At 43.1% G+C, this 16,613-nt stretch overlaps 1 protein-coding gene across 3 annotated transcripts in view; it reads left to right on the top strand.

Moving 5' to 3' along the window:
* The window catches only part of LOC147032367 (uncharacterized), a 284,195-nt gene extending 272,342 nt beyond the window's left edge, over window positions 1-11,853 (top strand). For all 3 annotated transcript variants that reach the window (XM_085869949.1, XM_085869950.1, XM_085869948.1), the window contains one exon: window positions 5,969-11,853. In XM_085869949.1, coding sequence (XP_085726075.1) covers window positions 7,666-8,601 — 936 coding nt within the window. In that variant the 5' untranslated portion in view covers window positions 5,969-7,665 and the 3' untranslated portion in view covers window positions 8,602-11,853. The remainder of the gene's footprint in view (window positions 1-5,968) is intronic.
* Window positions 11,854-16,613: the final 4,760 nt, after the last annotated feature.

The raw sequence follows: 16,613 nt of genomic DNA, 5'->3' as shown, positions 1-16,613 counted from the left end.
AAAATGTTTGATAGTGTTCGTTTGTATATTTAGCCTGGTGTTGGCATAGTAGTTAGGGTAGCGGCTTGGGATCCAAAAGGTCCTGAGTTCAAGCCCCGTTGGCCGCTTTAATTAATACACACCAGGAGGTTGACTCAGCCTATCATCCTTCCGAGGTCGGCGAAGTGAGTACCAGTGTACTGGGCCCAGTGTATGCCCCGGTTAGAATAGGTGTACCATATCCCTGTGTCGTCAGAGGCGACCAGGGTTACGTCAGGAAGGGTATTCAGTGTAAAACCTGTGCCAAATCATTATGCGGTTCATAACGGATGATCCGCTGTGGCGACCCCTAACGGGAGCAGCCGAAAGAAGAAGAAGAAGTGTTCGTTTGTATATTGGAACACAAGAAATTTAAGCCATTGATTATGTCTCTGCTACATCTGAAATGATGAAATTTACATGATATTCATTTTGTGATAGCATGGGTAAGGGGGCTGTCAAAGGTTTTATTCCTGATATGACAATAGGAACAAACACAGACCCTGGTTATAGTCAAGGAAAGGCAATGTATAATGATGAAACAAAAGCAGGTATTAGTTTTATCATGGCAGTTCCTCTTGAAAATATATTTGGATTTTGTGATGACTAGTGCGGGCCCGTAGGTGCGTGCCCATAGGTGCGTGCCAGTATGTGCAGCTTCGTTCCTTCACTCTCATAAACGACGACTGGATTGGGACATTGTTTCAATTAGATCGGACCAACCGTATCATAAATGGCCATAACTTGGGAAACACCTGGGAAACATACTCAGGTCCCCAGCGTCAATTGTGATGTCATATCAAACGAAGAAGAAGAATTGACGTCAATCGTGCAAAAAAATAAATAAATAAATAAAATGAACATTAATTGTGACGTCATTACTGACGTCATAGCACCGTGTCTTGTCATTAGTTGAGATAAATGGCTGCAACTTGGGAACCGCTTGTCCGATCAATATCAAACCTTGAAAAGGCACATACTCAGGTCACCAGCGTCGATTGTGACGTCATACCAAACGAAGAAGAAGAATTGTGACGTCAATCATGCAAAAAAAACATTAATTGTGACGTCATTCGTGATGTCATAGCACCGTGTCCTGTCATTGGTCGACAGATAAATGGCCTTAACTTGGGAACTGCTCGTCCGATTGATATTAAACCTTGAAAAGGCACATCCGCGGGGCCACGACAATATTGCTGGAAAGTTTCAATTCGATCGGACTGGTGGTCGTCGAGAAATGGCGGTCACAGACAGACAGACAGACAGACAGACAGACAGACACACAGAGATTGCTGGCATTATAGATAGATGTGTATATGGGTTAGTGTGATTTAAAAATGTGTTTATGGGTTAGTGTGATTTATACAATATGTATATGGGTTAGTGTGATTTATAAAATGTGCAGCTCCAGTATGTGCAGCTTCGTTCCTTCGCTCTCGTAAACGACGACTGGATTGGGGCATTGTTTCAATTAGAACGGACCAACCGTATCATAAATGGCCATAACTTGGGAAACACCTGGGAAACATACTCAGGTCCCCAGCATCAATTGTGACGTCATATAAAACGAAAAAGAAGAAGAATTGTGACGCCCCTCTGTCTCCCCCCTCTCTCACCCCTAGTCTCGCCCCTCCTCCCCCCCTCTCCCCGTCTCTCTCACCCTCCCTCTCCCTTCCCCCTCCTCTCTCCCCCTCTCTTGAATTGTGATGCCCCCTCTCTCTCACCCCCTCTCTCCCTCCCCTCTCGCCCCCCTCTCTTGCCCCCCTCTCTCCCCACCTCTCTCACCCTCCCTCTCCCGTCCACCTCTCTCGCCACCTCATCTCTCCCCCTCTCTTGAATTGTGACGCCCCCTCTCTCTCACCCCCTCTCTCCCTCCCCTCTCCCGCCCTCCTCTCTCGCCCCCTCTCTTGCCCCCTCTCTCCTCCTCTTCTCTCACCCCTCCTCTATCGCCTCCCTCTCTCCCTCCCCTCTCTCACCCCACCTCTCTCACCCCACCTCTCTAACCCCCCTCTCTCCCCCACCTTTCTCGCTCTTCCTCTCTCCCCCCTCCTCTCTCGCCCCTCTCTCTGTAAATGTATTCACAAATGTCGACCAAGCACAACAATTAATTCAAACCTTGGGAAAAAAACAACTTTCAAACCCTTGGGAAACAGCTGTTTCCCTTGGGAAAATTCAAACCTTGGGATTAATTAATCATTTGAACAATTAATTCAAACCTTGGGATAAAAACAGCTTTCAAACCTTGGGATAAAAACAGCTTTCAAACCTTGGGAAACACTTGGGAGACAGCTGAAATGGATGAAGAACGATATCAAACCTTGAAAAGGCACATACTCAGGTCCCCAGCGTCGATTGTGACGTCATACCAAACGAAGAAGAAGAAGAATTGTGATGTCAATCGTGCAAAAATAAAAAATAAATAAATAAACGTTAATTGTGACGTAATTCGTGATGTCATAGCACCGTGTCCTGTCATTTGTTGACAGACGTTATTGGTCATTACACTGAACAACAAAAATTTTTTACTGGAGATGTGTAAAGTGATTTAGACTAATTTGGGTACGCTGATTTCAAAAATCATAACCGTTTTGCTGTATCACGTCAGGATTTTCAGTAACAGAAATATTCCCATTGCCTAGAAGTCAGGATTTCAATGAAATTTACAAAAATTCATTTATTCATTTATTTCATCATGAATGCTTCAAAATTATAGAAATTACAGAAAAACTCCACTAGAATGTAATTAAAAATGCTTTAGGCATTTGGCTTTGCATTTGTGCTGCTCTGTGTCAGTTTCACGATGCAGGAACCAGCAGAAATCGCCCATCATGTTCGGGTTGTGTCGCCCTTGGTAACGCGTCTCCATGAGTGAAATCTCTTGGTGGAATCGCTCGCCGTGCTCGTCCGAGACTGCTCCCAAGTTGTCAGGGAAGAAGTTCAGGTGCTGGTGTAGGAAATGGATTTTCAGGGACATCCTGGAGCCAAGTTTCCTGAAGGACTCCAGCAGCTGCTGCACTATTTCTTCATAGTTGTCCGCGCGCTCGTTCCCCAAGAAGTTGTCCGTCACAGCTTTGAAGCTCCTCCACGCTGCCAGCTCTTTGGGGTTTAGAGTTGTCGGAAAAGTTTCGTCCTTCATAATCTGTCGGATTTGCGGTCCAACAAAGACACCAGCCTTGATCTTGGCCTCCGGCAAGGTGTTGCCAAACTTTTCCTTGAGGTATAAAAACCCACGCCCATTCAGATCCATTGCCCGTACAAAACTTTTCATCAAGCCGAGCTTTATGTGGAGTGGTGGAAGGAAAACCTTGGCTGGGTCGACAAGGGTGACATGCTTCACGTTGTGTCGACCAGGTACATGCTCTTTTCGCTCTTCCCAATCTTTCTTCGTCCAGTGATTCTTGTCGTCTCTGCTATCCCAGAGACAAAGGAAGCACATGTATTTCGTGTAGCCTGACTGCAGCCCAAACAACAGCACCACCACTTTCAAGTCTCCGCAGATGTGCCAGTTGAAGTCATTGTACTTGATGGAATCAAGCAGCTGCCGCATAGTCTCATAGGTCTCTGTCATGCCGAACGCGTGAGCCAGTGGGACTGATGGTTTCTCGTTGCCATTGTGGAGCAAAACAGCCTTCAAGCTGTTCTTCCCCGAGTCGATGAAGAGGCGCCAGTCTGCAGGATCGTGATCACACCCAAGTTCTTTCAACAGACCGTTGATGTCACTGCAGAATGTCATCGTGTCTTCCATCTCAAAGAACTCAGCCATGTCTCTGTGACGTGCTCTGAACAAGGATATCTTGGTGTTAGGTTCAAGTAGATTCCACTGCTGCAGCCTTGATCCAAGCAGCTCTGCCTTCGCCTTTGACAGCGAGAGATCTCTTACAAGATCATTTAAGTCTCCCTGGTTCAGAAGGTGTGATTCTTGAGTGTCGGGTTCAAAAGGTTCATCATCACCATCCTCTTCACCACTGCTTACAGCTATGTTCTGATCAGCTGGAGGTGTTGGAACGGGGTTCTCGTCATCATGAGGCACAGGTTTATGAGCAGAGACGCAGTCAGCGTACTTGATGTGACCTTTATTCTTCTTGTTGAAGCCGGCGATGCTTGTGCAGCAGAAATAACAATCATCATGATGATTCTGCGGCTCACGCCATATCATGGGCACCGCAAATGGCATGCTCGCGTGCTTGCCCACCAACCACTGAGTCAAGGTTGTGTGACAGCTTGTGCAGCAGATGTGTGGTGCCCAGCTCTGTTCTTGGTCCCCCACCTTACACCCGAAGTAGTGAAAGTAGGCGGCCTTCATTTTCACTGCTGTAGATATACTTCGCTGTTGATCTTTTTTGGTATACCGACCACAGACATAACAGAAGTTGTCAGGATGATTGGTACAGGAATGCCTACTCATCTTTATCTGAAAGAAAGAAATATAACACAAGTTAACAACAATTGTACGAAATAGACATGTTAAAGACATATGTAAATTTCATTGAAATCCTGACTTCTAGGCAATGGGAATATTTCTGTTCCTGAAAATCCTGACGTGATACAGCAAAACGGTTATGATTTTTGAAATCAGCGTACCCAAATTAGTCTTAATCACTTTACACATCTCCAGTAAAAAAAAAATTTTGAAATTTGTTGTTCAGTGATTATTGGTTGACAGACATTGGTCATTGTATCACGTTATTCTTTTTATTACTGCCAATTATTGTGCTATCGTTATTATTATTATTATTATTATTATTATTATTATTAATATGCTGTTATCTTTATTCTGAGATATATTAGGGAAAAAATGGCATGATAAGGTGGAACGACACTTCAGCTGCGATATATATATACACACCTTTCCAACACTGAAAAAAGCAATAAAATGGCCTTAACTTGGGAACCACTGGTCCAATTAATATCAAACCTTGAAAAGGCACATCCGCGGGTTCCCGGCAATATTCCTGGTAAGTTTCAATCAGATTGGACCGGCGGTTGTCGAGAAACAGTGGTCGCAAACAGACAGACAGAGACAGACAGAAGAATTGTGACGTCAATCGTGCAGAAAATAAATAAACATTGATTGTGACGTCATTCGTGATGTCATAGCACCATGTCCTGTCATTGGTTGACAGACGTTATTAGTCATTATTGGTGAAAGACAATATATAGGTCGTTATTGGTTGACAGACATTGGTCATTGTATCATGTTATTCTTTTAATTACTGCCAATTATTGTGCTATTATTATTATGCTGTTATCATTATTCTGAGATATCTTTGGGAAAAATGGCATGATAAGCTGATAAGGTGGAACGACACTTCAGCTGCGATATATACACCTTTCCAACACTGAAAAAAGCAATAAAATGGCCGTAACTTGGGAACCGCTCATTCGATTAATATCAAACCTTGAAAAGGCACATACGCGGGTCCCTGGCAATATTACTGGCAAGTTTCAATCAGATCAGACTGGCGGTTGTTGAGAAACGGCGGTCACAGACAAACAGACAAACAGACAGACAGACGCACACACACAGATTGCTGGAATTATAGATAGATGATAAAGTTCTGTTTGGACCAGAGACTCCGATAGAGAAGGACTGGAACCTCACGATCTCGGGGTTTGTAACTTGAGTCTGAAGGATTAACTTGAGTCCGGGGCTAAAATGACTTCTAGAAGGGCTAGAGACATGATCTCGGGATCTATATAGGGGTTTTTGAGGACGGCGAGTTCAATAGTATCATTTTCAACACCACCTGAGGTCATCTTCAAGGTCAAAAGGTCATATTTCAAGGTCAAATTACTGAATTTTGGTATTTTTTGCCCGTTTTTGTGTCTAACTCATAGAGGAAAACTTTTGTAAAGTCTATGACAAAACATGACATTGTGCACCTACTGCACCTACTTGCTGATTTCTATCATCGTTAACTAATGTATGTTTTGTTTGTTTCTCTTTCAGAAACTGTCCAGCTGGTGATCTCACAGGATCTGTGTTGTTTCCTGCTTTGGTGACAATATGCCACGTCGTTGCAGCTGCTTTGGTTGTAGAGGAAACTATGATGGGACGCCTTATGTAAAGGTCATATCCTTCCCAAAAGATCCTGAGGAGAGGGAGAGATGGATATTGGCAATGCCAAATGAGAAAGAAAGCTTGAGGTGCTTAAAGGAGATATATATTTGTTTGACACATTTCAATTGTGATTGGGTGTCAGGTGTGGCAAACGACCCAAAGAACCCCCATCAATATTTCCTGGAGTACAGAAATCAGCTTTGAAGCAGGTGACCTCAGCCCCACGCCCAACATCATCTTCTATGTCAGAATCAAGAGCGAAGTAGATGCAGGCAGCTGATGAGGTTGCAGACAATATCCAAGATTTCGACCAAATCTGTGCTAAAATCAGCTCCTATTTTCCTGGCTTTAACGTCATAAAAGACCAGGAAAACCTTTACCTATCAAGAACTGATGCTACTGGACAAACTGTCAAGCAGTTCTTTCATTTCCAACAAGTTCACTCACCTTTTGGATTTCTATTCTTGAATAGAGTTGAGAAAGATGGCATTGAGGTGCCCAAACGACTTCTTCCTTTGCAGAAGAACAGCCTGCTCTCAAAGTGGTCCCAGATTAGATCCATAACTGACCAGGTAAACATCTATGAATGCGCAAGCAAGGACATTCTTCAGCTTGTAATAAGCCAGCTCTGTTGGATGACTGAGGCACACGAGCTTCCTCATTTCACCTTCCTTCTGTCGCAGCTGCATCTTATGTTCAAACCTCTTAATCGTCACCGATTTGATACTGATACTATGATTTTAGCAATGTAGCTTCACAACATATCACCCAGTGCATACAAAATGATTCGTAAATCCGGCTTAATCATTCTACCATCAACAAAAAAACAGATGCTTGCTAGTAGTCAGCAGGACTCCAACCTCAAAACCTTGTTTGACCAGCTTAAACCACAGCAGCGTTTGGTCAATTTAATGGTTGACGAGGTAAAGCTGGTCGAGACATTGCGATTTTCTGGAGGGCATGTTGTAGGATATGCTCAAAATGCAGCAGCGGGTGGTGAACATGAAATACTTGCTTCACATGCTATAGTTGTTGAAGTTGCATGCCATTTCGGTGGTCCATGCTATATTCTACACATTTTGCCCTGCAAAAAACTAACTGCCGATCAGCTGAAGGAACTCCTTATCGAAGCTGCATCAGCTGTAGTTGGTGCTGGTGGTACTGTGATTTCTTTGACATGTGACAATTGCAATACCAACTGTAGTGTTTATTCAAAACTTGGAGGACCAGGAAGTTGCCAAGTGCTGTCAATTCAAGAGAAATCTATGTTCTTAGTGTATGATTATGTGCACATCTTCAAAAATGTTTGCAACAACTGGATTACTGTTGATGGCAAGATACTCTCATTTGTCATAGATGGTAATGAGTAAAAGCTTACTGGAGTGATATTCAGAAGGTTTATGAGATCGACCAGGCTACTCCTATTCGCTTAACCAAGCTGAGCACACCGCTGTTTTCCCCAAGCCCCTTCAATGCCAGAGCGTACCATTGGTATTCTAAGTGTTCAATGACAAGACTGCACTGCTTTAAAGACCTTCAAGGATTTACTGGGCATCAGGGAAGGCACAATCATCCTCACCCAGATAATGAGTGAGTGGTTCAAGATGATGAACGTGAAAGACCGTTTCTTAGCTATCCATCTGCGCGACGAATCCAGACAGCCTTGGACAGCAGACTGTACAAGCTTCACGAGGCTGGAGCAGGCCTGCCAAATTATATCTACCTGCGCATGGCAAGGAGGTGGTGGTCGTAAGCTGAAGCTAACTCAGCAAACTGCTGAAGCCTTCACTGTATCCACAGGTAATAATGTGGATGCTGCCAAATTGCTTCTGGCAGAGAAAGACTTTGACTACGTTCTTCCTGCTATATTTGCAGATGAAGCCTTGGAAAAGTTTTTCGGCCAAGCCAGGCAAAGAAGCGGTGGAAACTTCTACATTGACGTAGTTGACATTATGGCTGCAGCTCAAATTGTAAATTTGCAAACACTCATTAAGCATGACATTGTGCCCGAATCTAGTTCTCGTGTGATTGATTGCGACAAGAACTGTACAACTTCCATAAATCCAGATGAGCGAAGTGAACTCATTGACGAGATTACTCCTCAAGACACTCAGGATCTCTTGGGGTCTGACGATGCCCTTAAGCATAAAGTAGTTTATTTGGCCGGACACCTTGTTCATAAATATGGCGATAGCACTAGTATGGAGAAGATCATTGATGATGAAGATGGTAACGAGGTGTCATCTGAGTTTCTAGATAATTTGAATAGAGATGGATTGAGTGTGCCGACTATGTCAACCGTCTTTTTTGTACATAATGCCTATAATTTGTATGACAAGACTAAAATGCGTTGCCGATTTCATTTTGCTGAGCTGTTATCCTCTGTAGATGCACCTTTAGCTAGTAGTAATGCTGCATGTACTACTTTAGCTAACATTCTATTGAAAGCTCATGTACTCAATGTAAGTGACAAAGAAAAAGCTTTGGGATGCCTCAGGAGGCAAGAAAAGCTCTCCAACTAGTGATAGACATAGACATAGTTGTAATAGGCATAGTGTTGTGACATGCATATAGTGTCTATGTAATACGATATATGACAATTAATATCAAAGTTTGACAGCTCTGCACACTTGCATCTTATTACAATCGGCCATCTCTCACCGTTTATGAGTTAGACACAAAAACGGGGAAAAATACCAAAATTCAGTCATTTGACCTTGAAATATGACCTTTTGACCTTGAATATGACCTCAGGTGGTGTTGAAAACGAAACTATTGAACTCGCCATCCTCAAAAACCCCCTATATGGATCCTGAGATCGTGTCTCCAGCCCTTCTAGAAGTCATTTTCGCTCCGGACTCAAGTTAATCCTTCAGACTCAAGTTACAAATCCCGAGCATGGGAGATTCCAGTCCTTCTCTATAGGAGTCTATGGTTTGGACTTAAAATTAGATTTCAACTATAAAGGAATGATAATGAAAATAGATTGCTTTTTGGTGCTGCTAATGCTTTTGCTGATCAGAATAAATTTATTGTTGATGAAATGAGTTGGTGCATTAGTGAATATACTCCTCATCTTAAAACAGAAGAGATGTTGAAAAGAAGACTTCACTCAAAGAAACCACTCAATGTATCATACCTTAAAAGAAGATGTCAACACGTTAAACTGAACCAAGCCACTTACACATGGAATTTGGGTGTTCTGGAAGGAAAGCCACGATATCTGTGGATCATTTTAAAGAAACCAGATGGAGATACTGCTATTGATAAGAATAATGTGTTGAGTGATAATGCTAAAGTGAAACAACTTCGCATTTCTCTGGATGGAACATTTTATCCATGTTTTGGGGAAAATTGATTGGGAAAAAAAATCATTATGCTGAAGCATGCAAGTCTTACCAAAAGGTGTGTGTAAGCAATGATAATAAAGAACCCATTTTGGATATGGTTGCATTTAAAATCCAAGATACAATCTACGCGATTGACCTGAGCACTCAAAAGGAAACTATAAAGTCAAATATAGTGGATACTTCCCCATATATTGAAAGAGGAGAGAGTGAAGAAGTTGATGCATATTGTTTGCTTTTGGAAGAAACTGAATTACAGATTAATACAGATAATGGTGTTTTGATTAGTCTCACATAATTTTTGATTAATAAATGAGTTGTAGTGTCAACTGGGGTATATGTTAATCAAATCTATCTTCATAAACTATCATCTTGTGTTCATAAACAAAAGCCTTGTATGATTAACGTTAATACAATTCAGAGAAAAGAAGCAGTAAAAATTGATGCTTTGCTCACAAGAGAACAGGTGAAAATCTTGAACGACACGAGCTCACTTAAAATTAAAATGTCAAAACCAATGTTGAAGAAATATTCAATAAGGGAGATGAGTGGAGGATTTCTCCCATTTCTAATTCCTTTATTTGCTGGTTTAAGTGCAGTTGGAGTATTGACAGGCAGTATTTCAGCAGCGGTGAAAACTGCCAACGAAAGGAAGGCTCAACTCCGGGCTCAAAAAGAGTTGGAAAGACATAACAAAGAGTTGAAAAACCAAATTAGTGGAAGTGTTGTATTTGTAGATGTTGCTGAAAAACTTGAAAGCCTTCCTAATAAAGCGAGATTGTTAGTTGGAGATGTGCTTTCTTCTATTGCACAAGCAGGTGTAAAATTAACTAAAAGGGGTAATGGATTATATCTTTCTCATAAATAAATGAGCATTGATGAGTGGTTTCAAGAATTTGGAAAGAATACAACATCAAATATAGAACTTGCCAAATGTAAGAAATTAAAAAGTGATAATGTGGTTATTTGTCTGAGAGATGAATTTAAATACTTGTCTAAATATACAAAGAATATTATTATGAATTTGGAAGATCACAGTGGAAACGGTTCTCTTTGGGTTTGTATTTATAATAATCAGATTAAATATTATCTTGATAGTTGTAGTCTTCCACCACCTGTTGAAGTCATGAAATTCTTAGAGAATGGTGTTTATCAAACATTTCAAGTCCAAGACTTAAATTCCAAGTGTTGTGGTCAATTTTGTCTATATGTGTTATTTCAACTCAACAACAACAAAAAATTTGATGCTATTTTTCATCTAATAGAAATGACTTTTTTTGGAAAAGATGGTTCTTCCTTTGGTGTATCTCAATAACTGGATATTGATGTATCAAATACAAAAGCACAGGCTGATTGACAGAAATATAGTGTAACAAAAAATATTAACAGGAAAAATGCTTATAAATCAATAAATTATCCAAGCCCGACTGAGGCGAATGACTTGTTGACATTAAGTGATTTATCACAATATATGTCCTGAAATAAAATGGCTTTGTATTCCAAAGATACAGAAATGTGATTTTATCTCCAGGTCATACAGAATTCACAGTTCCAATTGAAATAAAATTTTATAAAGAAGGGCACATCATTTGTTTGAGACGAGCACATTGGAGAGATGAGATGAATGATTTAGGGTATAATTGGTCATTTAAAATAAACCAAGAAGACCTGAAAGAATCAAAACAGTCTCATAAGGAAGATCATACAACAAATAAAATAATTTAATCAGGTTAAAGCGATCGGGCTTCGAGGCGAGCGAGCAAAGGAAAGGCAGTGTGAATCTGCCGGGAGAGAAGCTGAACCTGAGTGTGACGAGTCTGCGATCGGCATTGGTGAAACTGAGCACCGAGGTGGGGCGCGATCGGCTTTCATGAGGAGCACACCTACAGGTTCATCCGGAGTCCAGTGATGGAGCCTCTGACTGTCCCTACTCACCTGATGGCTCGACGATGTCTTGGAATCCCATGGACTCAGCCTGCGGAGCCCAACACCTCGATTTGGCCTGGTCTAGTGAACAGGCCAGGCCTGGACTTGTATACTGGACCTTGGGAGAAACCAGCTGAAACCCACCATCGATCTTTCGCTCTGGTGCAGTCGACCTCACAGGGTCAGAGGGCGCCGAGGCTGCGTGTGTGAGGGCGGCAACACATGGACGAGCGCCATTTCACCACGCGGCGTGTTTGAGCTTGGGCGCTCAAATCCGTAGACATCTGCTTGTCCCGAGCCACATTCGTGCTTTTGACACTTTCCTCTCATCCATGAAACATCACCAAGTACTCTGTATCTTGTCTGCATGTCATTTAAGGTTTATCTTGTTAGGGGCCCCTTCGAAACCCATAGCTCCCTAGTTAAGAACGGGTTATAGATTAATTATAACATTGTCGTGAATGCTTTGCTTGTGTCGTATTCCCCGATGTCCCCAATAAATCTGGCTGATTCGTATGAAGTTGTAGCTTTGAATTAATTCGTGCCGCACCGAGGAACGATCCGCTCGATTTGGATATAAGAACCAAAATGGTTACAGACTGGCAGGATTCGCTCGGTCTCTGACAAAACCAGTCTGTAACCGGGGTCCATTTTCCCAACTGGTAAGGTCCAGAGGTACGTTGGAATCACGATTCGAGACGCGTAACCCGAGGCCTGTGCTGAACCACCCGGCGTTATAACCCCGGAGACGGCGGTGGTTAGGGTGGCGCCGAATCTGTAACATTTGGCTGTCGAGAGAAGGGTGCGAAAATCCAAACTGGTTACGGACAGTGATTGACGCACTCATCCGAATTTCCTGCCACCGCCGAATCCTCAACAATATATATATATATATATATATATATATATATATATATATATATATATATATATATATATATATATATATATATATATATATACATATATATCATCAGCCAAGCGGATGTATATAATTGATGCAACCCTTATCCAGTTGCCAGACCATGGAAAGACCAGGGGGCAACGAGGAGGGTTGCGAGAAGGGTGATCCGGGAGTTTGGTTTGGGGCCGGGGTGTGCATTTTGGCTCATTAGGGGACCCATGGCTGGTGGGGAAAGTCTGCTGCCATCCGACATTCAGACTGCACTTGGAGCACAATTAGGATGGGGGTGCCGGCTAGGGAAGCATGCCCTATGTTAAGTCAGGAGCTCCGAGCTGTGCCAAAACTGATAGGCAATTGAGACGGTTTCCGATCCCGGAACCTGGAAGGGCGTGGAGATGGTGTGTAAGATGAGGGCATTATTGCTGGCTTTCCTTCTGTGGGGGAAAATATTACATTAATGTATTCTAAATTGTAACAAATGTGGTTTTAGAAATTTAAATTTTATGCTATAAGTCGAATTGGCTGTCCTTTTTAGCCAAGAGTCTTTTTCCCTAAATGTTGATAAAATGTCTTGTTCTGGAGCGGTGTGACCTGGGCTGATAACAGCGAACCTTTGCCTTGAAATGTACGTCGTGTACTTCTCACCTAGAAAACACGTATGCAGTTTGAATTGGCAGCCCCAACCACTCTCCCATGAAAGTATAAAATGCTTTGAAATGTAAAATTGTTTTCGTGCAAGCACGTGAGGATGTATGGCATCTCAGTGGCTTGAACTCCTTGGGACTGACCAAGTACCAAGTAATAATAAAACTCTCTGATGTAATGTACTTGAGCTGTGGAAAGTGAATTAATCGGGTTGGATTTATGGTTAACTAAAAAGTAAGATAAATAAAATAGAACCAAATAATATTGCAACAAATGGGGGTTCTGTTTGTTCATTGAATGAAGTGTACGAGGGATACATTTAAAACCGAATCGGCTAGACGTTAAGCCCTGAAGTTAAATAGGATTCCACAATCAACCAGGAAGAATCCTTCAACGATCACAATGGGGTGGGTGAAAAATCCACAACACTTCGATGCATGAAGAAGACGGCATGATTCTCATGTTCATGCTGAGGTGAATTGGCTCGCATGGTGGAACAAGACGCACGCCACTGCCTTTTGGCTAAATTGTGTGGGATCAACGCCAAATCGTCGTGTCGAATCATTGGGGGAGAGAGACGCCACCATTCTGCAAAGCCACGGTGTCTACGATGACGATCAACGCAAGAAACTGCACAGTGGTCTTTGAGCCTTGGTGTTGAATATCTCCTCACAAATTACCTCACATACTTTTCCCACCCAGAGAGCGGCTCGGTGCCATTTTGGGGCGTATCTTCCTGCGCTGGACGAAGCTCCTCAATCCCAAAGTTCAATAAGGACCATCTCTGGGCAAAGGAATCCCAAAGTGCTAGAATAAAGGAAGGATTTGCTTTTCTTTTGTGTTCCCCTTGTACTATGTGCAAACCTCTTTTTGTTGTTGAGGAACTCTGAGAAGGGTTCGAAACAGCGTTTAGCACTTACCTTGCGTAAGTCTTCTTGGGTTGCTTTCTGCAACTACTTTGGCTCGAGGAGCATGGGAGGGGTCAATCATTTATATAATCCTAACCACCTGGGTATAGTCGATGAGGCGAGAGCTGATTGGCTGTTCCCTCCATTCACAGGTGAGAGATGTGGCTGGGTCTTTCTTTATTTATATATTAACTGCTTTTGACGTTTGCACATTGTACATGCTTGAGAGCCTCATTTGTATGCATTGCTGTCTACGCTATTGCTGTTGATTCGCCAATAAGTGATGAAACCGGTCCGGTCGCTGAAGGGAGTGTATAGCACTGGGATTGTCATGTGTGTACTATGTGTGAATGTCTTTATAGTTGTTGAGGAACTCTGGGAAGGGTTCGAAATAGCATTTAGCACTTACCTTGCATAAGTCTTCTTGGATTGCTTTATGCAGCTACTTTGGCTAGAGGAGCATGAGAGGGGTCAATCGTTTATTTTTACGTATATATTGTTGTAGATTTCCACCTGTTCGGCGTGCGGACGACTGCCTCAGCCCAATTGTGGCCGCGCGCACCCAACGAATGCGCAATGTAGTCGTAGCTTCCGGATCAACGCCGAAATCCAACTACGGGTGTTTTTAATACACCATAAACCAGCCAATCCCTCTGTCCACACGCTTCAGGGTTGATCGCCGAATTGTCGATGCACCTAATTATTCACGCAGACAAAGATACCGGGAGATTATACCTCGACGGGGCCTGCACGAAAACGAGCCGCTTAAGCAGCTCGTTCCGTATGCGATTGCTAAGCGGTTTTATATTGCCAAGTCCCGTCGGACCAGATGTACGTTTTATCGGCTTGATAACACTGAACAACAAATTTCAAAAAAAATTTTTTACTGGAGATGTGTAAAGTGATTAAGACTAATTTGGGTACGCTGATTTCAAAAATCATAACCGTTTTGCTGTATCACGTCAGGATTTTCAGGAACAGAAATATTCCCATTGCCTAGAAGTCAGGATTTCAATGAAATTTACATATGTCTTTAACATGTCTATTTCGTACAATTGTTGTTAACTTGTGTTATATTTCTTTCTTTCAGATAAAGATGAGTAGGCGTTCCTGTACCAATCATCCTGACAACTTCTGTTATGTCTGTGGTCGGTATACCAAAAAAGATCAACAGCGAAGTATATCTACAGCAGTGAAAATGAAGGCCGCCTACTTTCACTACTTCGGGTGTAAGGTGGGGGACCAAGAACAGAGCTGGGCACCACACATCTGCTGCACAAGCTGTCACACAACCTTGACTCAGTGGTTGGTGGGCAAGCGCGCGAGCATGCCATTTGCGGTGCCCATGATATGGCGTGAGCCGCAGAATCATCATGATGATTGTTATTTCTGCTGCACAAGCATCGCCGGCTTCAACAAGAAGAATAAAGGTCACATCAAGTACGCTGACTGCGTCTCTGCTCGTAAACCTGTGCCTCATGATGACGAGAACCCCGTTCCAACAGCTCCAGCTGATCAGAACATAGCTGTAAGCAGTGGTGAAGAGGATGGTGATGATGAACCTTTTGAACCCGACACTCAAGAATCACACCTTCTGAACCAGGGAGACTTAAATGATCTTGTAAGAGATCTCTCGCTGTCAAAGGCGAAGGCAGAGCTGCTTGGATCAAGGCTGCAGCAGTGGAATCTACTTGAACCTAACACCAAGATATCCTTGTTCAGAGCACGTCACAGAGACATAGCTGAGTTCTTTGAGATGGAAGACACGATGACATTCTGCAGTGACATCAACGGTCTGTTGAAAGAACTTGGGTGTGATCACGATCCTGCAGACTGGCGCCTCTTCATCGACTCGGGGAAGAACAGCTTGAAGGCTGTTTTGCTCCACAATGGCAACGAGAAACCATCAGTCCCACTGGCTCACGCGTTCGGCATGACAGAGACCTATGAGACTATGCGGCAGCTGCTTGATTCCATCAAGTACAATGACTTCAACTGGCACATCTGCGGAGACTTGAAAGTGGTGGCGCTGTTGTTAGGGCTGCAGTCAGGCTACACGAAATACATGTGCTTCCTTTGTCTCTGGGATAGCAGAGACGACAAGAATCACTGGACGAAGAAAGATTGGGAAGAGCGAAAAGAGCATATACCTGGTCGACACAACGTGAAGCATGTCGCCCTTGTCGACCCAGCCAAGGTTTTCCTTCCACCACTCCACATAAAGCTCGGCTTGATGAAAAGTTTTGTACGGGCAATGGATCTGAATGGGCGTGGGTTTTTATACCTTAAGGAAAAGTTTGGCAACACCTTGTCGGAGGCCAAGATCAAGGCTGGTGTCTTTGTTGGACCGCAAATCCGACAGATTATGAAGGACGAAACTTTTCCGACAACTCTAAACCCCAAAGAGCTGGCAGCGTGGAGGAGCTTCAAAGCTGTGACGGACAACTTCTTGGGGAACGAGCACGCGGACAACTATGAAGAAATAGTGCAGCAGCTGCTGGAGTCCTTCAGGAAACTTGGCTCCAGGATGTCCCTGAAAATCCATTTCCTACACCAGCACCTGAACTTCTTCCCTGACAACTTGGGAGCAGTCTCGGACGAGCACGGCGAGCAATTCCACCAAGAGATTTCACTCATGGAGACGCGTTACCAAGGGCGGCACAACCCGAATATGATGGGCGATTTCTGCTGATTCCTGCATCGTGAAACTGACACAGAGCAGCACAAACGCAAAGCCAAATGCCTAAAGCATTTTTAATTACATTCTAGTGGAGTTTTTCTGTAATTTCTATAATTTTGAAGCA

Source organism: Eptatretus burgeri, chromosome 2 (genome assembly GCF_056783735.1).
Source record: "Eptatretus burgeri isolate ZD-2024b chromosome 2, Ebu_testis_v1, whole genome shotgun sequence".
Taxonomy (NCBI): domain Eukaryota; kingdom Metazoa; phylum Chordata; class Myxini; order Myxiniformes; family Myxinidae; genus Eptatretus; species Eptatretus burgeri.
Note: the sequence above shows the minus strand (reverse complement) of the source record. Positions and strands in the feature narration are given on the sequence as shown.